At 35.6% G+C, this 14,342-nt stretch overlaps 1 protein-coding gene across 4 annotated transcripts in view; it reads right to left on the bottom strand.

The window, feature by feature from the left end:
* Nucleotides 1-661: 661 nt before the first annotated feature.
* Nucleotides 662-14,342, bottom strand: part of LOC103720162 (transglycosylase) — a 35,506-nt gene continuing 21,825 nt past the window's right edge. For 2 of the 4 annotated variants that reach the window (XM_008809749.6, XM_089929121.1), the window contains exons 7-14: nt 11,228-11,292; nt 8,295-8,464; nt 4,736-4,789; nt 3,297-3,406; nt 2,950-3,063; nt 2,496-2,621; nt 2,191-2,257; nt 662-1,013 (exon numbers count right to left, since the gene is read on the bottom strand). In XM_008809749.6, coding sequence (XP_008807971.4) covers nt 2,230-2,257; nt 2,496-2,621; nt 2,950-3,063; nt 3,297-3,406; nt 4,736-4,789; nt 8,295-8,464; nt 11,228-11,292 — 667 coding nt within the window. In that variant the 3' untranslated portion in view covers nt 662-1,013; nt 2,191-2,229. Of the gene's footprint in view, nt 1,014-1,988; nt 2,258-2,495; nt 2,622-2,949; nt 3,064-3,296; nt 3,407-4,735; nt 4,790-8,294; nt 8,465-11,227; nt 11,293-14,342 lie in introns of those variants that run through there. The other 2 variants (XM_026809642.4, XM_089929122.1) reach the window with 2 other exon arrangements.

The raw sequence follows: 14,342 nt of genomic DNA on the forward strand, positions 1-14,342 counted from the left end.
AAATACCTTTATTTATTTTTAAGTATCGAATTTATTTTTAAAATAACAAGACCACTGTTGAAATGTAAGTGCAGTAAAGGATCTTTTATTGTTGGTAAAGAAGGAGATTTTATTTCACTTAACCCACCATTAACCAAACATCTAGGAGTGAAGTCACTGTAGAGCTAATTCTGAAATAAATTTTGAAGCTATGTGGTAACTTCCAAAACAGTGGTATTTAGTCAGCATCGTTCCTGTGGTTTTGAGACAACAAAAGGGCAAATGCAGTGTCAGGCAATGAATGGAGAGGTGCATTAGATCTATCGTATGATAACTCTAATCACTACAGGTTCAATTAAATAATTCATATAGAATGTGAGAGGGCCTTGAGATAGATGTCCCTAACTATTTAATTCAAAACCTAGATTTACTACAAACTTGACGGTTCCGATCCAACGCCGCTGATATTGTTTTATCTCAAGAGTCTGAGAAGTGAGAACTTTGGAATGCTTCCTACAGAAAGTAGTTCCATGTTTGTACAGCATTCTTTTTCAAAAAAAAAAAGTAATAAATTCTTTACGTAGTCTTAGTTCTCACTATTTATCAACCACTGTTTTTATAAGCAGTAATATCCTAGTGAGTGTAGAGATCGCCATACCTTTTTTTCTTGGAGGCAAAAGAATTTTCTATCACAATAAAGAAAATTTCTTTAATTGATGATAAAGGTTAATAAATCATAAGAAGCATATTGTGTAAGCCTGTACAATTGGTTTTATTTCAACTATATTTTACAACAGAAAAAACAGACAACTTCATTGGTTTTGAGGCAACGAGAGAGAGAGAGAGAGAGAGAGAGAGAGAGAGAGAGAGAGAGAGAGAGCTGTACTAACTAGCAATAAACATTCTTCGAGAAATCGGGCACTGGCACCCAATAAAACCGTATCCCTCTCTCCAAGGGAAAGAGTGAGAGGGGCCCTCAATTTTTGATCCTGCAACCTCAAGTCAGCCAATTTGTGAATTTCCACAGTACAATTCTGACAATAAAAGAAAAAAAGGATCAAAATTCTAATCAGGTAAATATTTTTGACTTGGATTTATTGGAGAAGTAAATACATAATTTGGATAGGGTTCCAATGGGCCTGGAAAATAGAAATGCTATACACAGTCCTCTATAATACAGCATATGGACGACCCTGATCAAATGATCCACACCTTTGCTATCCCTTACTAGTAGCAAGTTGCTGATTTCCAAGATTAGACCATTCAAAGGTTTTTTTCAATTTAATCATTTATGAAACAAGTCCTTAGACATCATATGACCTTAAAGGTGCTTTAAGTTTTTAAGGTAACGTTGATCATTGTAATTATATTTTCCCCTTGCAACAGGCATAACTGAATCTGTCCAAGCGGTCATCATGTATATTCTAGTTCGAATTGGATTTGGATCAGCCATCTTGATCAAGAATTCTGGCATTGATCTCAAACACATCACACAATGTGGCCAGGGGGACTCATGGGGATTCGAGCATGTTAATGATGCATATCGTGGTGAGCAGAAAGGAGATGACTGACATTTTTCCATATAAATCTATTCAAAAATTGATCAGGTGTCCTACTTAGCCCGTTCCCCTGAATAATTCTCAGCAACTTTACTAAACGAACTAGTTGGAGGTTAACACCATATACTTCTCATTCTACAAGTTTCTGGAACTTCCATCTCAAACACATTTACCTACAAAATGCACAGATGCTAAACTACATTTATGCGAGATTAGTCTTTTCTTCAAGAAAATATGCAAGCTTGATCCAAAAGCCTTTTGGTCAAGAACATGCTTTCACTAAAATGATTAGGTGGATTTGGAATATGACTATCATGTTTTCTAAACGAGTGGGACCAAACACAAAGGAATTGCGAATATATTTGCTCACACAAGCACGGATCAGCCATTCACCAGGACAGCACACAGGATTCTTATGCATTATAATTTCTCTACCATTCAATGTATGTCTTGAGAAAAATATCATTATTTATGCAATACACGTCTTTACAACATATGAGTGACAAAAAAAGGAAAATAAACACTCCAGACTCCACCAAGTCAATTATATCAGCAGCAAGGGATAATAAGAACTGCATTAGCTAGTATAAATCAAGCTTAAAGAAGCATGTTCAGGTATGAAGAAAATTTTAAGTGTAACTAAATCACATACCCTCTGCCCAATTTACAGTAGAAACAACAACCAGATGTCTCATAAAATGTAGCAACTCCCAGAATCCCTGCAGAGGAACAGGTCGATGGATTAGCAGACAAATAGAATAGGAGCTATTGGTGACAAATGTGGAAGCCCAAATTCTGCCTGAACCAAGTGACAGCACTTCTGAGACAGAAGGCAATGTTTAAGAGTGGCATATAATCCAGAATAAAAATTCATGTGGATGGCTAAAAGTCTAGAACCATTTTCAAAAAGTAGAAAAACAATTTGGTATCTAGAATACAAAAGGCCAATGTACCTACTTTTTTGGGTCATCATAGTAGCTTAAGGCCTCCTGAAACTTGGTCCAAAATGGGCCTGTTTCCTGAAGATTAACCTTCTCCGGACCTCCCAGATAAGCTTGAATAATAAAATTGTGACTTCTTTGCCTGTATTACAAGATTGGGTACAGAAAAAGTGAAAAGAAAATGTAATGAAATGATAGTAACATAATAAATATGAATTTTACTAGAACAAAAGAATTTTACTTGAACAAAAGATACATGCCAGCTTTGCACATACAATTAAAGCATAATCACCAAATGCTTTCTCCAATCATGATAAGATGATGAACATGGAGAGGGCCCAGGAACATCCAAATCTAATGGTACATATTCTTTTCTAACTAGTCATATCCCAGTACTCATCATTACCAGATAACAAGGGAGATAATCTTAGCCATGGCCAAACTTCTCCTTCGTATTATTAGGCACTTACCTCCCTTCGTATTCTGACAACCAGGACAGGTAGGCTGCACCAAAGTACATAGACACAAATGGATTGTATAGGTCATCCACAGATTTGACTTCATATGCCCTATAGCCAAGATCCCTGCATGAGAGAAAAGCCAAAAGATGGCAATGTCAAGCAAATGTAGATCTTCAGACAAAAATGCTTCAGAAAAATTCAATTACAACATGGCAATCTAAAAGCAAATGACAAAACAAAGAATGAAAAATCAGAAAAATCTTAGAGATAGAGGATATCACACTTTAGTATGACAATAATTTCTACACGAATTTCTATTTGTAACATAAAAGGATTGGAACAGATTATGGACTAACTTGTATAGCCAAGCAGCAGTAGCATAGTCAATTCCCATTAAACCTGTACGTGCACGTACACCATTCACAAAGCGCATGCCAACTACCTCAGCAAGGGCAGCTAAAGCTGTCTGTGCAGAGAAGAATTGTTAGAAACACAAAACTATACATATACAAACAACAGGTTAATCAAAAGCCAAGGTTTTCAGAAAATACTAGCATCGCATATATGACGGAAATTCAAGATTCAAAGTTTCGGCCAAAAACACCTGTTTCAGCTATAATGGATCGGTTTTGGCTGAGATTGTTTACATGTTTGGTCAGTTCAGGCTGAATTTTGACGGTTTTGGCAGTTTCAGCCAAAACTAAGAAAAATTGATATGTCTAGATTTTTTCTCATTTAACAAGTATAGATGTTTAATATTATTCAATACAACATTTATCTCAGCCTCTAATGATGTAATTTATATTATTTTTGTCAAACCTTTGTTATTATAGTAGGCAAGATGCAATCTTGATGTGTGTTTTATTAATTAGAAAGCATTATGTATTCCTTTAATTTTTTTTCTCATTTAAATTTTTTTTTATTTTGAGCATAAAATAATATTAAAATGTAATAGGGAAATAAAATGAGTTTTTTATCTAGATGGATCTTTTCTTGTTTTTATGGATTATTAAAACCGAACATAATAGAATATGCTCACATGGTTTTTTTTCTTGCTTAAATTAGTTATAAAATGAAATAAATGAAATATTCTTAGAGAAAAGTTTAGTTAAATGTAGAAAATTAGAGAAAACATCGGAAATTATAAAAATAAAGAAAAGTGTATTGCAATTTTGAAAGCAATAATTATAGTCCCTATTATGTAAAAGAAAATTTACTGTATTGTAATTAGAAAGCAACTAATTAAGAAAATTGTTGAATAACTAAACAAGTTTATTTCCATAACCAAAACTTTGTTAGGTTGAGATTAAAGATAGGAAGACTCATTTTCTTGGAAGAGAGCAATAGGATAGAAATATAATACTACAACAACAGATCAGAGACAAGGAACAGCTAAGAATGGAATCTTGTTTAGAGAAATACCATATATATTGCTCTCAGAGAATTAATGGAAAAGAATGACAAAAAATGTATGCTGTAAAAAAGCTGTGCAAAGCCAAAAACGAGATCAAACTAAAATCATTTGGCTAGGCTAGGGTTTATAAACCAGAACCAAAATACATAAGTTAGGGTTTGTTGATGATTCCTGACCCACAAGCTAATCTATCATTTATTTATCCTTTCCTTCTTGTCACTTATATTGACAGTAAACATGCTACCGAGACCAAAACAAACATTTGCTGATATGGGTAATTCCAAAGGACACATTTAAAACAAGATATTGAAACATGAAGTAAGAAAATCAATCCACTTCCAGAACAAAAATCATTTTTTCACACAGAAATAAATAACTTACAGATTGTACTCCTCTTGAACTGAAATACCGTGAAATAATGATTTCTGCAACAGCCTACAAAATGGAGTTCATATAAATAAAATTTCAAGGCAAGGTCTGTAGTAGAGTTATATATAAGATGCTAATGACATGTGATCATCATTAGAGAAGGAGTTTTACCAACTTGGTGATTCTGCGGAAGTGTTCATGCAGCATCTTACAAACTTAAAAAATAAAATAACATTTAGCTCAATGGGCAGAAATCAATGTGGTTATAAAGATAAATATTGAACCAGAGACAGCTGATCTTTTTAACTTTCAAGGAACAATGTGGTCATTTTCCTGCCTAAATTGCCTGACCAGGAATTCTACATAAGTTGACAGGTGAAGCCAGGTTTAAAGACACTCGTTGTATTTTACCCCCCAAAAAAAACACTCTTGTAATATTCTCAAAGCGAGTCATTCTTACCTAGATCCATAATATTGTCGCATAAATGGGAAGACTGTTTCTTTATGCTAATGGCATGTTTCTATGTATATGTGCCTGTCCCGGTGGATGTCAGAGCATGAACCAGTTGTGTAACATAACCAACATGCCTCGTCCCGGTTACTTGGAGTCAGCATTGCAAATCATTATATGTCAAGAAAAGAAAATTTTAAACCTTCCTTTTTTGATGAAAAAAATATTTTAGAGCACTTACAATTTGTGGTTTGTATTAGATCTTGTTTGGCATATATCATCCAAAGTAAATAAACTTTGCTTAAGACATGAACTACTCTTTGATTGTCCAGTTGATGGTGGAGAATTTAATTATATGAAGGCAAGCAAAAGCAGCTCTATATAGCTATGGAAACCTACTTCCATTGTTTGCAAGCAAATATGTGTACATGCATATGTGCGCATGTAGGTACACATTTTCTAAAATACACTAGAATGCAAACTGGAAGTGTCACAATCTCAATAAAAAAAATTCAAGGAAAAGAAAAATATTACTTATACTGATTACCATGTTTCTTTCATGATTAGTAGAATTAACATAGTTCTGTTGTACATGCAAATATCAATACTTTTGTTAAGTCTGATATTATGACTCAATTTGACCCGAACCTTTTAAAAATTAAAATATCGATCTCTCAACAAAAGCCCTTCAAATACTCCAGTCACAACTTAAGTGGCTCGGGTGCAACACTAATCCAAGCCCCTCTACTTACACAGTCTCCTTAGCTCTTCAATCTCCATGATCATCACATTTAAACTAGACAATAAAACACTATCTCAAGTTGTCCTACTGCATTTCATTGATGTTCATTTCTAGTCTGAACCATTTTAGTTTTACATCAGGCATATCTGACCATTCTGATCTCTATCACGTTCATGTGCCTCAACTCTCTCTTGCCCAACAATCTAAATCATGCAATATTGCACAGTTTACTATTGCCTTACCAAATTTTCCAATTTTCCTACCATTATAATGCAATCATCAACAATCTTGTCTAATTCTTTCTCAAACTATATGAAGCTTATTTTTTTATTCCACACTCATTGGGTCTTTGAACCACCATTCAAGACAAACCCATAAGGATAGAAATTGGCCCAAGCCAAGATTAGGGTTATGGTTGGGTCTAGGCCTAAAAATTTAAGGCCAAAATTTTGGCCTTGGTTTTGAGCAGCCCAATGCCTAGCTCTAAGCATGAAAATATATAATATATCAAGATACTGCAGTAAGTATATCTTATATATATGATATATTGAGAATTCTGACCATACATTTGAATGTATGGCTAGGACTAATAGTGATATGGTAAAACCATAACCTAAGAACATCCTTCACCTCTACCCAAAAGCTCTAGGCTCCCAATCTGGCTCAGCCTGCTAACCCACAATGGTTCAAGTTAGAAAAGATTGACCTACTAGAAAGTCAGATCAAGTTTACCTGGATTGGGCTACGACCACAAGCCAACTCATTTCCAACACTAAACCCTAATGTATTGCTGAATTCAAGACTCGTAAAACCGACTTGAACCGCCCAATTGGGGGCAATACCATATCAAACTGGTGCAAAACTGGGTTGGTTTGCAAGTTCGGTTTAGGACTCAGTGGGAAGTGATCTGAACCGAGCAGAACCACTCAATTCCGCTCGGTATGACTGGGTTCAAGTCAAGTCCAAGCCCCCAGTTCAAGTCAACTAGTATCGCATATACCAAAATAGAATTAACCATGACCAAAGAACTCCTTGTTCATGTTGCTGCTGCAACCTCGGCCCCTTCTGACCACTACAACTAGTGTGGCAATGTGTTTAATCAGGTAGCATTAAGATGCAAGTACTTGAATATAAAATCTATTTAACAAATAGGTCAACAACTCAGACATGAATCCAACTCGTTCATTAAATAGGTAAAATCAAGGCACATGCAACAAGGTCGTGTTTGGAATTGCATGTCTAACTTATAATTCCAACATGAACAAGAATGCAAAGATGAAACAACCAACCTCTCAATCTAGCAAAAGTCCATTATCAATTGTAGTCTGCAAACATATCAAATTGCTAAATAATATATGTTGTAATTCAAAAACTTTTGCACAGCAACATTTTTAGATTAGTATATATCAATAAAATACGCAACTTGCTCCTTTAAACTATAAAGAGAAAAGGAATAAATAATTCTTCATACAAGTTACAGCTGACTAAAAAGCTCATAGCCATTTAGTTCACTAAGAAAATTACTAAAAGTAAAGTCTAAAAAATAAAAGAAAGATCAATTTAGAACATGTCACATCAACAAACAAAATTGGCATATTTGCATTCAATCCAAAAAACTTCAACAACATCTAACAAAGACCTAGGTGAACAAATTTTGCAACCCTAAAGTCTTCAAAAAGCATCATAAATCTAAGAGATCCAAAGGGTAGTAAAAACCTTGGCTCTTCAATATTCCCAAATTAAAATTGACAAAACCTAAGAAACTAAAAGGGATGACTATAATAAGAGTAAACAATAACTATAGTTCATAGATCTAAAGTCTGGGTGCACAGTTCCCCCTCATCTCAAACATCTGAAGAAGAGAGGGAGAAGGATTAGGAGGATGAAGATACACACTCTACATCAGTATGTCAGCAGGGAAAGCTGTGACTTGTAGGAAGGTGAGACTGTGAGAAAGAAAAGAGCACTGGGTGTTAATTGGTACATTAATGCTCTGGCATGGTAACTATATGCATATGTTATACACCAGATTGCATATGTAAAAAATGTCACCCCTAGTGCTTGTTTTGGGAATACTGACTGATCAACCATACTGAAATATAGTGGTCAGTTTACATGTGCAACACTATAACAACCTCCAGCATATTCTCCTTCACTTAAAAAAAAATTAAAAAAAAAATCATGAACATGCATACAATGGGAAAAGGCATTGATAAACCAATTTGGATACACTTGGTAACCATAGGACAATGTTGCTTGATAGATATGCAAAAATAAAAGTGATATCATGGAGAATACATTATTGGAACTAAAGAGTATAGCAATGTAATGTACCCTACAAACTGATCAAGAATCTGTTTCTTTATGTTTAATCATACCTTCACCTCAACTCGAGAAAGATACGGTTTATTTTCCCTGTTATGTGAAAAACGTACTTTGCCGCGCCTCTCGCCAGATTTTGACCACTCCATTAGAACATTAGGATTATTCCACAGTTCTTCCATGTCCGGAGGAGATACTCTTGAGTCCCAATAACTCCATTCTTCACCTGACTCCATATCGAAAAAAATGATATGATGTTAAAAGAAAATTTCTCTCAAATGATTAATAAAAATTGAAGGGATTCAAAAATACAAAATCTGATTTATAAATGAGACTAGTATAGGAATTATTCTTCATGATGTCTCACTCATGTGCTATGCAATTGTCGGTTTTAACCTCCATTGCATTCCAATACTGGCACAGCAGATTGCATAGCAGCTTGCACAAGTTCATAAAGCTTGATGCTACTTGATTCTTTATCATTAGAACAAATTTATTGGTTTTTAGAAGTCATATCTTTAATTAACCACTTCTTAATTTACTACAGAATATGTAAACAATGAATATCAAGCTTACAACTATACAGCCTGAGGCATGCACATGGAGGGAATAACAAGTCAAGATACAAGAGGAGTTGAGATAACAGCTGGGTTCATTGTATAAACAATTTACTTAGATAATAAGATATAGGACAACATAAATGGTGCAGAGCCAAGCCTGCAATCGTACTAGAGCTTAACAGTAACTATCGAACAAGTTAATTCTAGCAAGGCCAATGTTACTATAAAGGGAAAAAAGGAAAAAGACAGAGAAGAGTGCTAGTAAAATAAGGTGATGAAGAACTCCACTATAAACATTTACTACTAGGAACCAATCACCACGAACCACCAGAAAAGGTCACTTTATCTTTAGGGCTTCTATGCAGCATGTGCTTTCAAAATCTGGTCTCCAATCATTAGATGTTCATTCAAGAAGTGAGACATCATTAAGTCCTTTTATCAGCTAGACTAATGCTTTGAGGCACATGCTCTGGCATTCTTTCCTCCATTAGTCACTCAATAGTTTTTTACCACAAAAAAAAAGGTTGTTTTGACCACCTATTCACCCTTTGCAGGCCTCCAAGGGTTTTAGAGTCTAACATAAGATATTATAACCAATTCCCTTACCATTTTGTCTGCTTAATTCCATCTAATTAGACCTAATTCACATCTTGGACCTTACTGGAAGCTCTGCCACATCTCTCCAAAGACAAAGCCTTTCCTTTTCCATGAACAAGGGAACCCGTTCAATAGTTCCAAAAATTATGGTAACAGATATGGGTCATTCCTTGATCCTAACGAGTCAACTTTTACAATATATACTGGGCATGTTTATTGTTTTTTTGCATTGTAGGCTTCTTTTGCAAGATTCAGGATTCAGTTTCTTTTTTCTCTTTTCTATATGGGACTGCATTAGGCATGTAAATTTTCCATTAGACCTTGCATGTTAAACTAATTGCACATAGTGGTTTTAGTAAATTTTCAGGACCAAATCGCCTAATTTTGTGATTGAGGCCCTCCCTGACTTGCTTTATAGACTTTATGAGTCGAATATAAATCCATGGGACCCAACTTATTTGCTTGTCCTAAATCTTCTCCAGCCCTTTTAGATGGAAACTATATAAATCTTAGCTTTTGTCTCCTTAATTTGGCATTAGCACATTTCAAGAGACATCTCCCACTTGTCTTGCTTGCTTTCCTCGCTGGTCTCACATAATTAACACCAACCTACAGATCCTTAACGTCACAAGCTTACAATGTTGCTTTATCACTTCATTCAGCCATTCTTAGTTTTCTCAGAGAGCTCATTTGACCATCATCTTACCTTATTAAAATTTGTATTTCTCTGGTGCCAAAGTCATTGCTCTGATGGACCTCCTAGTCATTAGTTCCTTAGACATTAACAATGCAGCTTAAGTTTTTTCAAAATGGTTGGAACCTTTTCTCCAATCACCTCTGGAATCAAGTGCCGAGTTCAAGGTTGATCGATTAATTGAAGCCATCACATGCAGACTTCACTTGTCATCAGAATTACACCTTCACTGCTCTGACCCATCAGCCGTATAGGTGCATTCTTCTGCTCATAAACCTCCTTTGTTGTGCAAACATGAGCATTACCTTATTTCCTTCCAAAAATCCAGTACCTCGGTAGCTCCAGATCGAACTTAAATTGTTCTTTGGTTACTATACTACCTTGGGCACTCCCTATTAGCATAACTCTTGTGCAACTTCAGTCAATATATGATTAACATTTAGCTTGAGAGGGAAGGGGGAGGAAGCAATAGCCTATTAAATTGTATATACATTACAGCAATTATATGATTAGTGTATCGCTAATTGATGTACTCATTTATCTTTTGAATTAGCACATGTGTGGACTCTACAGACCACAGAGAGTGGGTGTGTGTGCGCGTGCAGGAACACATGCATCCTAGGTGCAGTGACATGCACATCAGGTGAAACTCACAATTGTATCTATTGGCTTAATGCCGTGATAGACAATGATATTAACTCCTATATCTACGCATCAAGTTCGATTCAGAATTTGGACCCTTACGTTCAAGCATATGCCTTTCTTTTCTATTAAAGCTTATTGTAGAATGAAGCCAGTCCGCTTCGATTGATGTCTTAAATAAAACATCAATTTGTCATATAGGTTGAACACTTACGGCACTGCTTCAGCAACAAATTATTCGGTAATATTCTTCCGAGATTTTCCTTTTCAAATGATTAAAACAGCTATCTAAAACTAGCAACTAAAAGGGCTAGCTAAGAATGACAAATTTAATATTGGAGCATAAGATTTTCTTCTTTTTAACTTCCATCCCAATCAAGAAAAGATTACATTCATGGTAGTGGATGGGCCAAAATAAATTTTGCATAAATGTCAACAACTAAAGATTCTAGTGGTAAATCTGTAAGGGTTATTACAATAGTGGGAAATACACAACCTGCAATTGTACGAGTACTCAAAGTCTCCCGAGAAAAGGAATTGTTATCATACATTCCTTGTTCTCTGCAAAAAAGAGAGGATATATTAAGTGATTCTGAACACTTTCAGACTTATAAAACAATACTTGCTATCACATAAAATAATTAAGACTTAAGAGCATATCATTAGTATCTTCTAATATTTACAATTCAGACTCGAGCATGCAACGTTAAACATGTGGTTGCTACTCGGAGTCTCAGACATTATATTTAAGATGTATTTTAAACTAAGCCTGCTTAAGATTGAAAACATGTATCATAGCTAATCCTATTTGAGCACAAGGATTACAGCAATTCAAAGAAAACAGTCTGTAGTTGTATAGAGATATCAAATTGTCCTTGGACTCAAATAGCCAGATTTCAGCCAACGTGTTTGCCAAGTCTCGGTGAAGCCCATGGATCATTTGTTCATGCCACATAACAATAAGGTAAACATTGTTCATGGGTTTTGGAAAGCTACTTTGTGGGGGTCTAGAGGTGAGAAATTTTTGAACGATCATTATCCAGATCATAGTGTTCTAGGCTACAAATTTGCTAGAAACTATCACCATTAAGGCATGATGGATTTGGAATAATGTTGTTGCCACACACTAGAGGTCTTCCCATTTCTATGGTCATAAATAAAGATGTTTGTTGCATGCTAATAAATTTCTATTTTTAAAATGATATCCCTTAACAAATATTGCTCTCCAAAAATTAATGGAGTAAGGGGCATCAAAAAATGGTATAAGGTTATAAAGGATTGTTCTACTCAGGATTTGTAATATTGATCCAAATAGCTGGTTCGGGCATACCGGACCGAACCAATGCACAATCGGATCAATGTCCAGCTTTGGTTTGGGGTGGAGCTAGAACCCATCAAATCCGATCTAAACCAAGCAGAAGCAGTCAGTTTCACTCAGTCTGGATCGCAACCAGCCCCTCCCCAACTGCAAGACCAGAGACTACTGCCTTACATGAACTAGTTGCGAAAGCACTCGGTTCTATCTAGTTCATAACAGTCGAACCAGTATCGTAACATACAATTCCCCTCGTCATGAGTCCTTGAGTAGCTCCTCCATTGATCTTTGTCGAATGCCTTAGTCCATTGCCATCACGAAGACCCTTATCGATTACCCCAATTGATCACCCTCACTGAACACCCACCTAGTCACTCCACCAATCTCCTTTCCCTACCTCCTTCCTCCTCTCTCTCTTGATAAGGGTATTGGCACCTTACCAGCGTGAAAGAGTAGATGCCCTACAAGCCAATCGCAATATGTATTGCGAAAGGGTTTTTCTTTTGATTTGTCCAAATCATGTACATGACATTTAAATATGAATAAAGGCGTTATGTTTTATCATATGCTGTTGATTATATTTATGATCAACTCCTTAGATTAGGGCAATGTTTTTAAGACTATGATGAGATCATACTAGTGAGACTTAAAATCCTAAAATCCTAATCTTAAATATTCCCAGTCATTGGTACATTGAGTCGGGGATCAATGATTACCGGAAAGACTGGCATGTCTTATGTATGCTCGATGCAGAGGATGATTGATCTCACAATCATTTGTGTGGAGACACTAATACAAAGATGTGGGTGCTCATTAGAGGAATGAGTTCACTGAATTGACCTACAAAGAGAAATCTTATGAAGTCTTACTTACATGTCAAAAGATGATTCTCTTAGTGGGAGTCGTGCAACTGATCCTATGACCTGAGATCACCATGGTATCTTGTACACATGAACCCATATTTTGGTTTACACTCATTCATGACAATAAGTTATGTACGAGGTCTTCTGGATATGGTGAATTGTGTACGAAGATTATGAGTAGGTCAACAAGGAATTAATCACTTCTAGTAAGAGAAGATAGCATCCTATTTATTCTAATCATATGATAATTCAGGAAGCCTTTGATCAAAGCAGAATGAAAATTAGAAAGAGTTTCTAATGTTTTATTATTTGAATTATCATTAAAAGATTGAGAAAAATATGAATATGAAATTGAGTTTGACATATATTCATACTCATATACATATTTGGGATGCAGTTTGATTAAAGAATTGAATTGCATGGTAACTTGCCACTGAAGGGTATTTTTGGTATTTCTACCAAATTCCATATTTTCTGGGTAGACATGATACGTTGCTAGACGTCAATCTTGTTTTATAGGTTTGATCAAATTAAAGAGTTTAATTCGATCACCAATTAGAAAGGATTCTAATTGTTAAGTTCGGGTTCGCGCAGTTTGGACTTAAATCGATTAGAAGAGTTCTAATCAAGTTGGGTCAACTCGCACTCACACCTATTGCTGGCTAAATATGGAACCCAATGGGTCACACACAAGAAAACTTATCAAGGGTCTAATTGGATTAGATCATGTTTGCAAGATAAACATCCTAGCAGGTGTTGCAAACCTTAGCTCCTGATTCGAATTGGATTCGAATCTGATTCGAATTGGATTCGAATCTGATTCTTAATTGATCTAATTTGATTAGATCATATTCTAATATAGGTTAGCCAAGAGTTGGTACCTAATTGGCTTGGTTTGAGTCTAATTGGATTAGATTTAATAAATCATTCAATCTAGACCGTTAGATCTTGATCTACCGTTGGATGAAGACATAATGGAGAGTTGGTTTAACCCAATTGGATTGGGTTAGAGGATGGCTACCATAATTGACCATTGGATCTTAATCCCACCATTGGATGAAGACATAATGGGTCAAGTGAATGGCGCCTTGCATTGGAGCCCTTGGATCATCATCATGAAAGATCAAGAGGTGAGGCGTGATGGAAATGTGATTAGCATGTGATGTTGACTTGGTCAAAATATGGCACCACATGAAAGGACATATCATTTGATACACCTCCTCACTTGATCTGCACCTCCTCTTATTTGATATGGCCCTTTAGATGATGCCCTTTCATGAGAGGATGTGTGGATGGGATGCATCCCTTGGAGATGCATCCCTACACCTATTATAAATAGGTTAGCACTCCATGGGTTTCATCATTCCAATTCCACCCCACTCCTCTCTTCTTTCTTTCTTACATTAGTTTCTTTCTTTCTAGCATTGCTTCTA

This window comes from Phoenix dactylifera, chromosome 2, assembly GCF_051530095.1.
Source record: "Phoenix dactylifera cultivar Ajwa chromosome 2, Ajwa_hap1_PhDact_Kaust_v1.1, whole genome shotgun sequence".
Taxonomy (NCBI): Eukaryota; Viridiplantae; Streptophyta; class Magnoliopsida; order Arecales; family Arecaceae; genus Phoenix; species Phoenix dactylifera.